This window comes from Peromyscus californicus, unplaced genomic scaffold, assembly GCF_007827085.1.
Source record: "Peromyscus californicus insignis strain IS unplaced genomic scaffold, ASM782708v3 Scaffold_18__1_contigs__length_77618521, whole genome shotgun sequence".
In the NCBI taxonomy this organism is placed as follows: Eukaryota; Metazoa; Chordata; class Mammalia; order Rodentia; family Cricetidae; genus Peromyscus; species Peromyscus californicus.
Window position 1 is genome coordinate 51,900,338 of NW_026294480.1, and position 18,414 is coordinate 51,918,751.

The 18,414-nt window shown below is 43.1% G+C and overlaps 1 protein-coding gene across 11 annotated transcripts in view; it reads right to left on the minus strand.

Moving 5' to 3' along the window:
• The window catches only part of Mast4 (microtubule associated serine/threonine kinase family member 4), a 590,473-nt gene that overhangs the window by 203,494 nt on the left and 368,565 nt on the right, over window positions 1–18,414 (minus strand). Inside the window, exons 1-2 of one of the 11 annotated variants that reach the window (XM_052743385.1) lie at window positions 11,048–11,310; window positions 6,675–6,755 (exon numbers count right to left, since the gene is read on the minus strand). The exons of 9 other annotated variants lie outside the window; for them this stretch is intronic. In XM_052743385.1, the coding sequence (XP_052599345.1) occupies window positions 6,675–6,755; window positions 11,048–11,094 (128 nt within the window). In that variant the 5' untranslated portion in view covers window positions 11,095–11,310. Of the gene's footprint in view, window positions 1–6,674; window positions 6,756–11,047; window positions 11,311–18,414 lie in introns of those variants that run through there. One more of the 11 variants, XM_052743391.1, reaches the window with a different exon arrangement.

An 18,414-nucleotide genomic window follows, 5' to 3' on the forward strand; every position in this document is an offset into this window, starting at 1 on the left:
TTAGTGCCACAGAATAATTCAGAAATAAATCCCAGGAACATATAAGGCAATTCATTAAACCATCACATTCACAAAAGCACAGGAACTTGTATCTTAGAGTTCAGAGAAACTACCATCTGCTGCCAGCTTTTCCAGATTTTTACAATGTTCTCTCCAAAGGGAAAGGGGAGGGGACGCTAAAAAGACAAGTGGCTGCCTTCATCCTAACAGCGAACGGAACTAAAAGGGTGCAGTGGTTCTGCAGTCAGGTGACATTCTAGTGAGAAAGGGACACAGTGAGGTTCCCAGAGAGGAGGAGACACAGAATCAGAACATATTGCTACACGTTTGGTAAACACTATGTCTGCCCCTCACCATGGCAACAAGTGAAGTGAAGGGAATCCAGGCAGCCGTGGATACCCAGTAACATTTCCAGCAGCAAGACAAATGCTCTCGGAAGGATTGCATTAGCTGACATTGTTCTTAATGCCCTTCCTGCTAAGGCACCGTCTGCCTTTGTTGCCCACCACTCCCAGAAACAACACGTGTTGCATTCTTGCTACCATGAATTACACTCAAAGGGAGACGCTACTGTTCTTCAGGTGCCACTGAGGTCAGTGATTTGTAGATGGAGACTATACATACAGGTCCAAGAAGTTCACAACGGACTCAAGGTCACAAAGCTTGTAGGCTTTGAGATACTGACTGAGACTCGAGCACTGTCCTAGTCTCTCCAGTCAAAAACTCAAACGCATCAGGATCTGCCAGCTGACTTGAATGCATGAGGTGAAGTGATATCTGCAAAGGTCTAAAGAAAAGGAGCCCACCGACCAAGGGCAGTAGTGACCCACCCAGAGACAAACTCACTGAAGGGCTTCCGTTTCTTACAAGGAGCTCCAGACCCTTCACTCACAGCTCTCTCTCTCTCTCTTTTTTTTCTTTTTGTGTATATTTGCATATGCAGGCAATTGTGTGTGTGAATATGGGTGCACTTGTGTAGAGGGCAGAGGTGTTTGGTGCGTGCACAGAGGTCACAGGACACCTCAGGTGTCAATCCTTGTCTTCCACCTTGTCTGGGACAGGGTCTCTGTGCAGCTTTTCTACATCTTCCACTGCTCTATCTGGCTGGTAAACTTCCAGGGCTTCTGCCCTCTTCCATCCCCTTACAAGGATGCTGGGATTATAGACATGTACACACCATGACCAGTTCTTATATGGGTTCAGAACATTCAAATCCAGGCCTCATACTTCCATGGCATACACTTTTACCCAACGAACCATCTCTCGGGCCCTTCTCTACTTTCTTCAAACCACAATCAACAACAAGGTCTTTTGTATCTAGTATTGATGCCCCTCAGCTTATGATGAGGCTCTGTCTCAGTAAAACCACACTTAATGGCCAGAACCAACTATCCTCATGGCCTAGTAAAGGCATCCATTTGAGTTTTCTCCTTCTTGATCACAGGGCTGGCTGGGAGCTACAGCTCCCTACTGCTGGCCAGCACTGAAGACAAGGTCCTACTACACACCACAAGCCTAGGAAAAGAACAACATTCAAAACTTGCAGTATGGCTTTTACTGAACACATCCACTTTTGTGCCATGGAAAAGTTAATATCCCCCTAAGCAGAGCCATTGTAAGTCAGGGACTCTTGGTACCTGCTAGGCACTGTTCTGGGGACTACAGAGAAGGTAAAAAGTGAGGCAGACTGGTCCTTCCCTCCAGAGTGTATAAGCTCATTCTCTTCCTCAGTGTGTCATGCCTTGATTTCTAGGCCACCTTTTCCGCCCTTCACCCCAGCCTCGCATAACCTCTAACATATTCTGGGGTATACCTTTCATCAGTCATACCTCTTTAATTTGTCCTCTCTGTGTTAATGATTGCTGCTCCCTGGTCAGTGTCCACATCTTGACAGCTGGCACTTACAACTGATGGAAGAATCACAATTCAAGCTATCTCAAGAAGTCAGGACCAGTCTCAGACACACCTGGCACAGAACTGTATGTTACGCCTTGAGCACAGGTTAAAAAAAAAAAAAAATCGGACCAGGCTCAAGTCCTAGGCCACAAAAGTCACCACAGCCACTCATTCAACCAATACCTGTTCACGGAGCCTCTCTCGGAATGTATCAAAACTATTGAGGATTGATGACCGTGTGCGCGTGTGTGTGAAAAAGTACACAAAGTGTGTTCTCCCGGTAGAGTGCCGCACAATGATACTGCTCTTCTCTGGAACGAGCCTTACATTAAACAGGGAGTGGAGCATGTGTGTTTTCAACCACAGCTGAGAGAGACGAGGGACTTGGGAGGAGCAAGGAGAAGGAATTGAACACCATAAGCACGAGCAGCATGAGAAGTTCTCAATTGTCATCACTGTCCCAGAAGTGGAGCGGGCAGGCATGTATACTGGTGGCTGATAATCTGATGTTCAGAATTAAATTCACATCTGATTTGTTTGTGAACTAAGACATGTGTTGGTATTACCTCTTTTCTCAGGACGGCTGGAGGACTACAAAACAATTCAGAATTTGAAGACAGAGGGCCTCTGGAATATAGCCTCATGCTCCGTGTACTACGACTTTTCTCCGGCTACATGGGCATCTAGCCTCCCCGAAACTGACAGTCTTTGGGGCGGGGGGGGGGGGGGGGGGGGGGGGGGCGGCAAGCCTATCACATCTTCAGAAAGCTTCCTAAGAAAGTCTTCCTCTCACACGGGGCCCGAAGTTGCTTTGCTGGCCTCTGGGCCCACACTCCCAGGCCTCATTTCCCAGACAGAAAGTTTACTGGGCAAGAGAGCTGTCTCGGAGCTTCCAGCCCTCTTTTCTGGCCAGGCGCCTGGAAAGCTGACCTGGAGAAGCCCACGGGGACCTGCGGGAGATGGAGAGCTGACTCAGCCGTCAGCACAGCCTGCCTCCAGGGCTTTACCATGAAAGGAGCAGACGCTTCCACCACCATATTTAGAAAGCCTATGTCAGCAGCTCAAAGGGCACGGCCGTCATGCTCCCCTACACCTTCACACTCACAAGAAAGGCACAGGGAAGAAGAAAGGTGACCCCATTGCGGCCCAAGAGAGAAGAAAGGCATCGGTGGTAAAACATACATTTTTTTTTCAATGTCATAAACACATTTATATTCCTACAGTTTATAATATCAGACCATCATTTTAGAGCACACATTTTAGAGCACACTATCAGGAAAGCATATGTCCAAGCTGCCAACCCTATAACCCTTTCTAGAAGAATCTTTATGTGTTCTAGGGCAGACTCATCACTATTACATGGTCCTGTCTCCCAAACTCTACTCTCTTGGGCTCCAGTCCAGGCATCCATGCTGGAAACCTCAGCTTCTATCAATCATTGAAAATTACCTACTGAATACCTACAATATACACCTCTCTTTCATGAACTTCTGTGACAGAGACTGACATTTACCAAACCCGGTTGTTCCTTTCCCTAAATCCAAGTAAGCCCTATTTCATTAGGTGTGACCAGAACGCCACGTTCCTAGTAATGGACTATGCAACAGCATTGACTGTGCTCCATTCTCTATGAACTTCCAATCCACCAGTTATGTTTCTGTGCCTAAGGCAGCCTTGAAGGCATGTGTTACAGACACTGTTGGTCCCTGGATGGAGCAGATCCTTTCCAAAATCCTAGGCTGGTGAGTGATAAACACAATTTTTTTTGTATTTAAGCTGTTGCACTTTAATTGGGTGGTTGATTTGTTAGCAGCATACAAGTTAATACATCTCCAGTTCTCACCCATTCATCTATTCTTTAATAAACATTTCTCCAATGTTTACTGCATTCCATTTGCTGAGCAAGGCTCCTGGGAAATAAAAGAATCTAAATGGAGGTCACAAGGTCTACCTAAACCAGACAATTAAAATTCTATTTAGATGATTTCATAGCAGTGTGGATGTCTGAAGTCACTCACCATCGAGAGATGTGGAGACTTCAGTTTGAGTTTAAGCTATGCAACCCCTCTCCGCCTTAGCACTGCTCTCTGTAAACAGAAGCAATCCTCCTTCGTGGCTGACAGCAGGTGAAAGTGTTAGTTTGAGTAGTCAAGGTTCTACATAATGTGGTCTGAAATCAAATTAATTATATTCTTATTTTTTGAGATGGTCTCATGTATCCCAGGCTGGGCTCAAGCTTGCTGTGGAGGTGAGAACAATGTTGAATTTCTGATCCCCCTGTCTCCACTACCAGAGTGCAGGGATTACAGGTTGCACCATCATGCTCACATTAACTGGTGCTGGGAGTCAGATCCAGAGCTTCACATATGCTCTAATTAAGCATGCAACCAACTGAGCTATTTCCTCGGCAAATCCTAACAATCTCTCTAGTAACGACTCTATGTCTTCTTTCATTCCACCCTCCTAATAGTCCTATCAGCTCATGATTTTCAAAAAGTTGTTATTACGTTTGCTTTTGTGTGTGTATGTAAGTATGTGTGTGCATGTGCCTGTGTACGAGTGCATATACGTGCATAGGGGGTGTGTGTGTGTGTGTGTGTGTGTGTGTGTGTGTGTGTGTGTGTGTGTGTGTGTGTATGTATGCGCGCACAAGTCATAGCACACCTCTGGAGGTCAAAGAACAATTCATAAGAGTCGATTCTCTCTATCATATGGGTCCTGGGGATCAAATTCTGGTCACTGGGCTTGACAACAAGCACCTTTATCTGCAGATTTCTCTCCTCAGCCCAGTGCAGACACAATATTTTTCTAACACACTTCCTCACCTCCTAGATCTGCCCTTTTCTGTGTTTTGTTTTCTCCCCATCCCACTCCCACAATGCTAAACCCCCAGGACCACAAGATGTGGTGCAGCTAGTTCCATACAACTTTTCTCCACAACACTTAAGACCCTCACCTTCCTTGGCTACCATAGTATTCTGTCTGTTCGCACTCTGAATAGCATACTAGCTTAAGAAAGACACAGGGAAGGATGAGTACTTAGAAGAAACGCCAATATCTCATGCTAAAATCACCACATATGGACAAACTACTAGAGCAATGGAATTCTTCAGGGAAAGAAAAACATTTTCCTATGTTTTAGGATCTATTACATCTAGATGAGGCTTTATAAAAATGATTACAGACAACTTTCAAGTTAAAATTGACTTTATATTACTATAATCCTATCAGCAGAAGACAGAACCCAAGTTCAAAGTCATTAATTCATCTCCCTAATCAACTTTCTCATATATTTCCATTCAATCTTATCTTATAAATATGACAGAAACAAATGTGTAAAACTATGTAAATACCATCCAAAGATTGTTAGTATTTTCATGAACAGCAAAATTTGTATTCATTTGCTTATACAAAATAGAATACTTATCAGTTTAAGTTAAGCTGCCCTTCCCAACTGAAAGTCAACGTCCACCAAAAGATTGATTCTACGTTTTTCCTTAAGATTAAAAAAGAATGGCTATATTGAGTTCTTGGGGTAAATATTCTGATTAGACACATGGAGATTCAAAGATACTAAATTCAAGAAAGTCTATTAGAATGAATATATATCTATATCTAAATCTATATCTATATCTATATCTATCTATCTATCTATCTATCTATCTATCTATATCTCATAATCCAGCAATGTTAGTATTTTCTATCTGCAGCCTCATAACAACTCAACTTCTGATGGCACTACAGAAAGATGGGAAGTAGGAGGTGGGGACCAGTTGATGGGAACAGGGGCCCGCTGGCCCCCCACCTCTTCCTGTCTCTGTTTCCTTGCTGTCGGGGCATGAACAGCGTCACTTCCCCTCATCGTATTCGGCCTCATCCACAGGTTTCCCAGATAAGGCATTCATCTCTCTCCCTGAATGTCACTATCATAATAACAAGTCTAATCCTATCAGTTGAAGATGCACCGAAGTTCAAAGTCATCCATTCACCTCCAGAGCTAATTAATTCTTTCTCTCAGATTCCACAGGAATGGCCTGAAACCAGGAGCCAGAACGAGTCTTTCCTCTCAGTTCTTTAGCTCAGGGATCTGTCACAGTGACAGAGCTCACAAACACAGGTTTCTTTAGAAGTTGTCTCTGATGAACAGAGGAGAATGAGCTGAAATCAGTCTATGGACTGGGGGGTATTTAAGTCAGAGTCTGAAAAGAAGATTAAAAAACAACCAAACCCTTAAAATAAACACTTTAACCCATAAATCATAGTGTATCAAATAGTCTGTGGGAACAGACAGTATGATATTATAACATAAATTAGGAAATTTTATAGAAACTGTAATAAGTTATATCATCCTAAGAGATAGATGATCAAAACTTAAAAAATTAACTTACAACCATTTTTTTTTTCTTTAAAAAACCAATTCTGGGAGAATTTCATACAATGTACTTTGATCATATCCATGGCCCACTCTTCTCCCTGACTCCTCGCCCAAGTTATCTCCCATGAAAACCTGGCAGACATACACAAGCCAAGTGACAGTAACCCAAGACCACGTGATGTTCCTAAGATGCACTACAGGGAAGGAGCAAGTCTCTCAGTGGCTTCCACGTAACCCAACGGGCAAAGTCTACCAGTTCCCTTGCTGCACATGGTACCAGGCAGACACCCCGTTCAAAAGCAGGTCCCCGTGTGCTGTGGGAGGCAGACTCTTCCAGGACTGGGTGGGTCCTGGGGAATCACAGAGAAAGCAGTTCTGGCAGGCCCTAGGTGCGCTTGCTTACCTCCAGAAGCGAAAAGCTGACAGAGGGCTAGAAGGGCTGCCCGGGCTGGATGGGGTTGGACTCAGGCTCCTCGGAGTGAGACTGAAAGTTAAAATAACATCATTCCGAGCGGGAGAAATGATTGCAGTACAAATAGCAATAGCACACTGGAGGGACCGTGCTCCCCTTGGGCCCGAATCACCAGGGCCTGATTACCAACAGCGCCAAGTAATCATCAAATCACTTGCCCTTTTCCGCTCTAGAATACAGAACAAGAAGGCGGCTTTCTGTGGAAAATTACATTTTAAAAACTGCAGCTGCCATTTGTATTCGAGCCTTTTCTTTGTCACAAAGCAACTTGTTGGTTATTGCCATAGTGAATTTTGCATTAAAGATAATCTAATGTTATTTTATATGGAATGCACATTGAGGAGAAGGCTTTTCTGGATTGAACTCACTGGTAAATCTAGAGCAGAACTGGAAGGAAGGAGCGATCAGACAATGCAGACAAACAATCCGGTTAAATACCGAAGTTTTTAACAAGCAGACATCCATATTTTCATGTAAGACAGATGTCTTCTTAAGTACTCAGGGAAAAGCAAATCTTCCTCATGGCAATGACCCAGTATTGGTTTTTTCTAAGCCTCAAGGGCAATGATACCAAGGCTTCTCATGCTTATATTTATAATTGTGAAAAACTTTTTTAAAAAATCTCACATGTATCTTTAGACTACTTTATACATTGGAGATGTTTTCCTTTTCCTTTTTCCAATTCAACAATCACTGGGCCATTGTAGTACTTGCTCCCCAAACTCATCCAAAACCACCAAACATTTTCAGCAGCCAAGTCTCAAATAGTTGTCACAATGGTCTGAAAGACCCATTTACCCTTTGTGATTTGGGCCCCAAGCCTGTTTACTGGTAGAGAAGTAAAAACATATACTGTGTTTTTTTTTCCTCTTGTGTGCATGCATGTGTGTGCATGTGTGTGTGTCATATGCATGTGTGCACATGTGTATGCAGGTCTGCTTGCCTGTGAGGTTGCACATGTGGAAGCTAGAGGTTGCCCTCAGGATGCATTCCTCCACAGCTCCCCCTTGTATTTCTCTGAGACAGTCTCTCCTACTGAACCTAGGGCTGGCCATTTCAGGTCCTGGAGTTGGTTCACTGGCTTGCACCCCCACAGTTTTGGGGTTCTAGGCATACATCTCCAGGCTTGACTTTTATATGGATGCTAGGGATCAGAATTCAGGTCCCCACACTTATATAGCAAACACTTTGCCTCCTGGACCATGTCCCTAGCTAGTTCTGGATACTAGACATTAATGACTTTACCAATAGATCTTATATAAAAAAAATGGAGCTGATCCTTATCAATTCCCAATTATTTTTACATGGCAAAAATCAGACAGAATATTAGTTATGCTGCTACTAACTCTTAGGTGGAAGAGAGTAACAGTGATTCCTGTTTTAGTATCATGTGTCTCTTAAAGGACACACTGACAGCCTCCCAACTGCTAGACCATGGTTCTGTATCACCTAATGTGTTCTTATCTCAGAGAAAAAAGGGTCTGGGCATGAAGAGACATAGTGCATGTTTCAAGTCTGCTGTACCCTTCATCTGGGTGGCACAGAGAACTGGAAACAGTGGCCAAAATAAAATGTAAGTTTATTATTATTGGGAAATTTCTAACACCATCTTCGTCTCCCACGGTGTGTATAATTGAGAGTTGGCTCCATGTGTCACACACTGAAGTGTGCTGTTGCACACTCAAAACACTTCCATTTATTTACTAAGGCATTCCAGTGAAGTTTGATAGCTCCTAAAACCACTGTCCAGGTTGGTGCCAGTACCCAGCAAACTAAGGCGTTGGACCCCTTCCGCCTTCAGAGCACTTCAGAAGCTGCTGTTTTCGAAATGCGCTATACTTGAACTTAGCAGTTCATTGGAAACCTCTTGGGAACGCTCACAGATACATCACTCATTTCATCTATGTCCCATGGAGTCTTATCTATCCTTTCCTGTCCTAAAATAGCCATGCATGGGCCCTCATGCCATGCTGTCTCCAGACAGAAACATGGATGATGTGCGCTGTGAAATGTTATGAAGCAGATGTTACATTCATAAAAACAAAATGATGTCATAGGAAGTAGAAAGTTGCCACAAATTCTGTATAAACTGACAACTTGTTAATTTCTAAAATATTTGTTTATTTAATATCTCATGTCTAGAACTTACATTTAAGAAACAGGAATCAGAAACTGGCCCTGGGTCATTGGAAGATTCTGGACTGTATCTACAAAGTATAAAGGATGCTCCTGTACTATTCCAGAACAGCAGTGCCTAGGGAACAAACCCTCCTGAAAGGAAATCACATTATCTCAGGAGACGGCATTCCAAAGCTTATTGGGTTTGTAAGTTGAGACCTTGTCATGTGGTCTCCAAATAATTACATTTTATATATATATGCTTTTAATAGCAGCAGAGCTAAGACTTCATTCTAACATATCTAACATTTCTAATATTTCTCTACAGTGCTTAGAAGCTGAATTTACTCAAAGGGTAGTTTTCCCTATGAATGAATGTAAAGCTAGCTATGTATATTATAATTTTATATTCCCAGGTACACAAAACAATAAAAGTAAACAACATGAGAATACTTCAATGGCATGTAAGCATAATCCTGTATTCTGCTATCCATGTTCCTTGGGTGACAACAGCAATCTAGATGTACAGTAACATTTACCGCCCAGAGGCCAGACCAAAGAGGGGCCATCTGATACCCAATCAAAATCCAGGGAACCCCATACTCAGCTGACTCCTGTATCCTGTCATTATGAGCAACTTCATAAAAACTATGACAACCTCTCAGCCTTTCACGTATAAAATGAGACAAATATAACAGACAATTGTAATCTTTAAAGTTACTTTAAACGTCTCCTTGTGTTATGGACAAGTTGTTCAAAAATGAAAGGAAAAGAAAATGCTTAATGTGAAATGAGATTTTTTTTTTTTGAAATCCAAAGGGAATAAGGGTACATGACTCAAAACCAGAGGTACAACTCTCACAGAAGGGTAGTGCTCCTGGGTCCTATGCCTGCAGCTGTGGACAGGAAATGGATGGAAAGGTAGAAGGATGCATGCTTATTACTAAAACATTCCAACAAGATCATGAAGCTTAATGCTGCTGTGGGGTCAGGTGGGAAAATAACCATGGCAAATGGGCAAGTAGTATTCCTGTGTCCATTCTGACAAATGCTACATCTAGCAAGAAGGTTGGGAGAGCATCCCAACTTTTTATAAGTGAGCATCGTTTCATTTGAATAAAATAAGCATGGGTTTTAAAGGGAGGATTGATTTTAAAAAGTGCTCACTAGGATGTTGTACATTCATTGATGTATTAATTCAGAAGATAATTTCTCTTGCATGGTGCACCTACAGAACTCAAGGGGAATGATGGACACTTAAGAGGCGGACCTAGTCCAGTACGATATTATAGGGGATATACAAATTTCACAAAAATATAATCCCCTATCTGTGCTGTAAATGACAGAGGTATTTATATTTTCCTACCAGATTCCTATTTTACTGTTTATTCTTTGAAGTGTGTCAGCGCAGACTCACTCACAGCTTCTGCATCTTTGACTAACAGATTTAAAATAAAAATTTGCTGACACGTCCTGCATCACAGATGTCTAACTTCTGTGCCACAAATCTGATGTGGACATTTTCACGTAGCTGCATCAAATCAGAAGACAGTAAGATGTGTTAATGGGTTAAAAAAAAAAAATGAAGAACACGAAAAGGAGAAAGAAAAAAAAACTAGCTAAGCAAACACAGACCCCAACTAGGTAAACACATTGCATGCCGGGGTTGGAGGATGCAGAGAGGATTCTAAATGTTCTTCAGTTCATTAATATTCTGCTGCATTGATGAAACATGGATCACATCTAATGACTGTCACAAATAACCCTTCTCCTGCAAGCTCATCCATCCTGATGTTTTCTATTATTCAATGCAGACAGGGGCCTTTCTTCAGAGGCAGGCGTCATGAGCATAAACAAACAGTCAGAGGAGAGAAAAAGACAGATATACCATGGCCTACTGATGCATTCTTTCACAATGAGCTGTTAAGATGTTTCCAGAACTGAGGCTCAGCAACTTTAAATATGCAGCGGCACCTTCCCTCCGACTGCAATGCAAAAACGCTGGGTCTGGGTTTGCACATCAGCTGGAACCAAATGCCATGCATTTAAAACATGTTCCTCTACCTCACACTGCAGTGCTCTGAGGCTGTCAGTACAAACAGATGCTAAATAGCTATTGGTCCCCGGAAAGGGAAAGCGAGTGCCATGCAGAAAGCATTAAAATATTAAAGACAGACAATACTTACTCCAAGGTCAGCCCCGGAATCTGTAGCCTTTCCCGCTGGGCTTTCATGGTTGTTTTATGTTACCACGCTCTATTGTAACCATGACACACACACTCTGCCAGCGTCCCGGTGATGACAGAGAAGAGCCAAAAGGAACCTCTCTGAAGGACTGGACTAACAACCTCTCAAGGGGGAGGGGGATCCGGTAAGTTTGGGTCCTTCCACCTCCAGCAGAATCAAGAGCCGTCAGCGGCTTCCCTCAGGTTAACTGTGGTGCGCACTGCACTGATTTCGTTAAAGGAACGAGGCTCGCAGCTCTGCATATCAAGTAATTGGTTTCTGATTTTTTTTTTTTTTTTAAAGAAAGTCGCTCCACTCACAGACCCACTTTTTACCTCAGTGAAATGAAAAGTCCCTTTCACAGTGCAGACTGGGGGAAAAATATAAAGAAACAGTATCATATGTAAAAGAGTTCATCTAAGCAAGATGTCAACTCCCCCCTCCCTCCCACAGCAACCCTGAATTTGCCACCCTGGGGAAGCTGTGCCTACCCTCCCCTTGGAGTTAGCAGCATCCCTCCAGAGTCCACAAGAGATGAGGGACGGTGCCTGGTGAAAATAATTAGACCTTTCTTCTATATATGGCAATCACCAGAAAGAGGAATAAACTAGCTGTGCTAATCTGGGGGAAGCTGAATTCCGTTTTAAAGTAGAGACTTCTGTGACCAGGCGCAGCGCAGTGCTTGGGAAGTACCAAGTAGGAATGTGAGAGCCAGGAGCGTGAATTCTTCGTTTTGAAAAGCTGGGTTTTAAGAACATCTCAATATATCCGGACTTTACAACAGCAATCTGATAGGAGTTAGGAAGGAAAGAGACAGCATATATTTTACAAGCCAGAAAGTTTCATCCCGTATTTATTCAAGGAACATGTTTTTTTTTCACAGTGTTCAAAACTTGGAACTAACTGTACTTCCATTGTGTCGTGGATGAAGAACGCATCTGAGTCACTTCCTTTGCTGAATTTTAAAACGTTTTAAAGTTTGGTAGCTACTGGTTGGTTGAAAAGAAACATTAGAAAAATAATCCATAACTTTCGTTTATCAATTTTTGAAATACTACAAGGCCCCATACATGCACACACACACACACACACACACACACACACACACACACACACACACACACACGTGCGCGCGCCACCCTAGGTGATGTGGTGTGTTCACACAGCTATATTCCAAGACTGTGAGACCATACTCCATCTTTTCGCTGGAGCAGCAGCTAAGGCACACAGATGGTGGTCGTGCCCATGCTATGCGCTCGTGTCCTTACTCTTGCCATGGCCCTGTGCTTCAGACTGTGTCCCACACCAAGGGCCAAGAAGGGAAGCAGGGGCTGATGGTCCCCAGTACATCGGACTGCATTTGGCCTCTACCCATTTTTCACATTTCTCCTAGCGTTACCTCTTTGCAGCAACTGTTCGTAACTCTCCAGAGCTGAGTTCAGGTGAATAGAGAGCTATATATAGTCCCAGAACCACACTGAATCCCTTGCTTGCCAATTTCCTCTGTGAAAATTGCTGAGCTTTAACTAGTCATCATCTCTCCCTCAGTGTCAGGAGCCAACCCCCCCACCCCCCCTTACCTTTTAGAAGCACCAAATCCCTCTTGGAAGTACCTCCTCTGGTCATCATCGTCTCCACAGGGAGAGCAAGGGAAGGGTCTAAACAGTTATAATTTAGTAAAAGAAAAGAGTAAGAAGAAATAATAAAGAATTATAGACCACAAAGGGACCAATTTTACTTACACATGCTGATGTGAAATTATCAGTGTTATGAGGTTTTAAAAAGATTTTTAAAAATCAGTTACCTATAGCAAAAATACGTAAGTCTGAAATTCTTTATTTCTTATGGGAGATTTCCACTTTATAAAATATATCCTAATCTAATTCAATAAACTTCTATACACAGACCTTTTCAAGTGACTTTTAGTTCCATATGCCAATGGGCCAGAGGACATTTTCACCCGCATTTCCTTTTTTTTTTTTTTTTTTTTTGGTTTTTCGAGACAGGGTTTCTCTGTGTAGCTTTGCGGAGCTCGCGCTGTAGACCAGGCTGGCCTCGAACTCACAGAGATCCGCCTGCCTCTGCCTCCCGAGTGTTGGGATTAAAGGCGTGCGCCACCACCGCCCGGCCACCCGCATTTCCTTTTAATACTTCTAATTTAATATATTCAAAACTGAACTCACTATCATGACTCCCAGTCCCTAAGGAAGCCTCCTTTCAATGTCCTTTCAACGTCCAATGTGTAGCCTCTCACTATTCTTTCTTCTGAAGCCACCCAGATCCAAGGCACATGGTTCCTTAGCTGGATTAATTTCTTCAACTGATCTCCCCAGTGTTCTCCCTAGGTACCTCCTTGTCGTAGGGAGCACAGAAAAATCCAACGTGGTCCTTTCTGGAGTAATAGGTCACTTTTCTGCGCAAAACCTCCAATAACTTCCCTCTCATTCTCATGAGGAGCCAAACAGCAAGCACACTTGGGTCCAGATGAGACAGTCAAGCATCAGTAGAAACAACTATATAACAAATGTCTGAAGTCAGGAGCATAAGGAAGGAGGCAGAGGAGGAGGACGACGGAAGGCAGGCAGCCAGGGTGAATGACCCCTCAGAGTTTAGGAAAAAGGGAAAGAATCAAACACCTTGCTTTTCCTATGTACTGTACCTCACAGGTAGGAAAATTGACTCTTTTATACTGACAAAGAAGAGATGGAAGAGATGGTAGGCCCAGAACCATACTGTTTTCCAAGCCCTCATGAATCAGAGGATCTAGGCTGTGAGCACTGATGACTGTTGACACCACGGAGAGATTTACACTGGACATTATATGTCTCCTCAGGCAACAATGAGATGCATTCTTACCAAAAATGTCACAGAGCCCTGGAGAAAACCAAGCTTCTCTATCAAAATATCAGTGTGCAGGAAGTAAATAATGTTAAATAGTGTCAGAGACGTGACCAGCAAAAGCTAGTGGTAAAAGTCAAAACATATCCAAGGTTTCCTAAAACAATAAAAATATGTTCTACACAAATATTTTATGTAATTATTTTTACAATTATTTTTAATAATGGGGAAAGAAATTGAAAGTTGAACTTATAAGACTAAAAAAAAAATCCTTAAGATACACAGTGACTAACTATAACCCATGAACCTTTTGTGGGCCCTGATTTCACAGACTATAAGCAATTAATCAGACATTTCAAAATTAATCAATATGATATAGATCTTATATACACACATTAAACACATATGGAATATGCATAAATGTACATTTGCATTTTAGTTACTTTTCTGCTTCTGTGGTAGAACACCTTGACAAAAGCAACTTCTTAAAGCAGGAAGGGTTTATTCAGATGCACACTTCAAGGATCTTGGCAGAGACGTTGAGGTGGAAAGGGCTTGAATCAGCTGGTTATACCACACCCACAATCAGAAAGCAGAGACTTATGAGTGGATGCTGCTGTTCAGCTTCCTTTCTCCACTTACACAATCCAGGATTCCAGCCAGGGAATGGCGCCACCCACAGTGGGCAGGTCGGTCCACCTCAATGAACACAATCAAGATAATCCCCCCCGCAGGCTTGCCCCGAAGCTCAGCTCCTAAGTGATTTGAGAGTCTATCAAGTTGCCAATTGACAATCACCATCAGAGTTTGTAAATGTGTGTATATGTAAACAAATACACGAAGCATGGACACTTGGTGAAAGGCAATTACTTTTCAGTGTAATATCTCATGATCACCTATAAATCCTTTTCTTTCAGAGATGCATATAAAAATATTCACAGATGAAGTAACATACACAAGGGTTCGGTTCCAAATAAACTGGGGGAAAAAACTGAAATAATAGAGGACATAAAATCAGCTGTGGTTTCCTGCTGTTGTTTGAGCCTGGGTGATGGAGTAGATAAGGACTCCCATAATTCTAGCTGGTATCCAAAGCTCCACACCCGCCTGCCCCTCGCCCAACACTTCACTATTTGTTGCTAATGCCTGGTTCACATCTACCTCACTCCCTTTGTATTTACTCTTCTGCTACTGTTTGGATTTTTTTTTAAATAATTTTTTTATTAAGAGATTTTCTATTCATTTTACATACCAATCACAGATTCCCCTGCCCTCCCTCCTCCTGGTCCTCAGCCTTCCCCACCAACCCATCCCCCATTCCCACCTCCTACAAGGCAAGGTCTCCCCTGGGGAGTCAGCAGAGCCTGGTACATTCAGTTGAGGCAGGTCCAAGCCCCTCCCTCCTTCCTGTACCACTGTTTGGATCTTGAAGCCACCCCCATGGCCTGTCAGTCCCCAGCCTGTGGTACTACTTGAGGTGGGATGGAACCTTTGAGGTTAAGCCTAGTGGAAAGAAGTTAGGGCATAGGCTGTATGGTCTTGAGGAGAACAGTGATACCCTGGCTCTTTCTCCACTTTGCTTCCTGGATGCCATGAGATAACCGGCCTTGTTCCTCCATAATAAGAGCACCACCACAGTCACAGAACATCAGATCTAGATTACTACGTTCTTCTTTGAAATCTCTGAAATGATGAATAAAACAGATCCTTCCTCACGTGAAGGTTATTTCCTCATGGCAGGATGATGAACAGGTCCCTTGCTCTCTGGACTCTCTGAGCTTCCTTCATACCCTGCCTAGCTGTCCTATGTGGATATGCCACATTCCCATGCCTAGTGCTTCCTGTTCCTTATCTGGACATCTTTTTCTCCTTAGCACTTGCAGCCTCTTGACCTCTTCTGTATTTGATTGTCTACATGAATGATTGGAGATGCCTGGAACATAGGCATGATGTGTGTTATGGCTGTATAGACCTCCAGTGCCAAGGAGAGCCACCCAAGTATTCCCCCAGAACAAGCTAAAAAAATTAATAATAATGACTTTCTCTATGTGGCAGAAGCCATAGATTAAAGTTCACTCTAGAGCAGTGTGACATGATTGTGATTGGGTGAGTGGAGAGGACACTGGTTTACACTGCTGGGGAGGGACTCAGAAAGCATAAAACAGGAGTCTTCTTTTATTACAGGAGTGGCATGCCCCTAGCATTATACATTTTTAACAAATCCAGTGCCATGGCTTACATTTAGATTTTTCTATATAATGTCCGGAATAATAGCCGTCAATCAAGTTTTGCAAAGTCTGGGGACAGTTCTGTTTTGACGTCCTGGGATATGAAGGAGGACTGCAGTCACTGGCATCTGGTAGATGGAGGCCAGGATGCTGCTAAGCATCCTACAAAACAGAGATGACATCACCCCCACAGCAAGGAACTAGCCAGCCCCCAACAACCAAACAACAGTGTAGTTCTGGAAATCCTGAAGAAGAGACAAGGGGCATCTTCAAGACGCTTAGCATCAAAGACCTGCTGTAAGCATTTAGATTCTGGGTACCCATCACTTGGCATAGGTGAGTTGGGGGTGACCGTCTTATTGTTTCATACTCATTTCACATTTCTGCTTCTCAGCAATCCCACTAACCTGAAAGTGGATGGTCTGAGACTTTAGTCCTGTTCAAGGGGAATGGCTTTTTATAGCCAGAGCCCCAGAAGTACTTCTGAGTCACAGAAACCTAATTACCAAGGAATCCATGCCATTCCCAAACAGCAACCCAGATAAGAAACTCTGCTGAGCAAGGAGACTGACCCAATGCCGTGTAAAAGGGGCTCCACAGCTGCTCAGAGGGCAAAGCTGAAGAGGCTCACCCAGCAGTGATTCCAGATACATGCATCTGAGGTACATGGCCAAGAGGAGCTCAATCTAAGCAGTGTGGCTTCTCCAGTGAAATTCCTGAGACCAGTCTCCAAAATCAAATGTTTTTTCTTCTTTCCTCCTGAGGTTCAGGATTCTACAGGAACACACAAGATGCAAAGTCAAGACTGAAAGGGACCACCACTCCTGATGAATGCTCAACCATCTGCAGACTCCTCCAAGGAGAGCACAGGCGAAGAAAACTTTCAAAGGCATATACGATAGGTTCTTTCCCCTTTACATCCACATAATACAGTAAGGGTTGGATAAAGGTCTTAACATGAACTCTCAATAGCCAGTATCATCATTCATTTAATAAGCTTCTATTCTTCTATGTCTGTTCCAGATGCAAGAGATGCAACAATGGATGAGATCAAAAGGCCTGTCTATAGGGTCATTAATCAGGGAAGCTTAATAATGACATCCACAAGATGGTTTCTGATAGCTGAGTTATTGACATCTTGGATGACACAGAGTCAAGGGTTAGATGGTGCCTTTGGCTCAGCGACTAGGGGATTCAGTGATGTGTAAAGGTCACTGGCAGGTAAAAGTTGTCAACTCCCAAATATTGGGAAAGAATGGTACAGCAGGGTGGAGGCATCCACAGCAGGTGTTCTGACAGTGGACCAAGACTGGCTCATTTGATGATTTTCAAAAAGATCATTTACAAGAGGGACAGTCAAGGGCTTCCTGGGGGATGCAAAAATAAATAGTGCATACCTGCAGGTCCTGAGGATTGTTATCAGTTGGAGAAGCAGGAGGAAGTATACAGGGAAAATTAATGCTTCACATTCTCCATGGCTAGGCTATCAGAAACAGGTTTTATTGGGGGAGCGGGTACCTTGTAATAACTGGAGTTAACTCTTCAAACAGATTCTTTAACAGGACTCTCTACAACTTCATTGGGCAACTAATGTGAGGTTGAGTATGTGTGATCTTTGTGCAGGACACTGATGAAATGTTTCATGTGTGCTAAGATTTTAAGATGGAGAAACACCATCCCTAAGCGCCGTGCAGGAGCCAGACAGCTCAGGACAGATCATTCAGTCCTTGCTCTTGAGGCCTTTCTCCAAGTCAGATAAAGCTTGTCCTTGCCATCTACACTGCTGATTAAAGAGATATTAAGAAGTCGAAGGTACCAGATTTACTATCAACGTATCTCTTCTCCAGAAGCTACTGGAGGATGTTCTGACATAAACCATTCAGGAGAAATGCATCAGAGCAAGGAAAAGGCAGAACACAGAGAAAGACAAAGGGGATCACCAGCATGTTGGCAATGACCACCAAAAGGAAATCGCCACAGGAAGTTGCTGCTGTCACAAGAACATAGAAGGTGACTTGGGCCAGAGTGCAGAGGGCTTAGGAAACAGCTTCAATACAAAACATGGTGACAGGTTATCTGACACTATTCATACTGCAGAAAGCACAAAGAAAGACTTCATAGCTCTGTAGGAGGATATAGAAAGGATTCATGATAGCCAAATAAAATCCAGGCAGAGGAAAAAGAGCCCAATGATTGGCTCCATGAAAAACACATAGGAAAATGGAAATGTGATTAGTGGGGTGATATAGAACACATTATGTA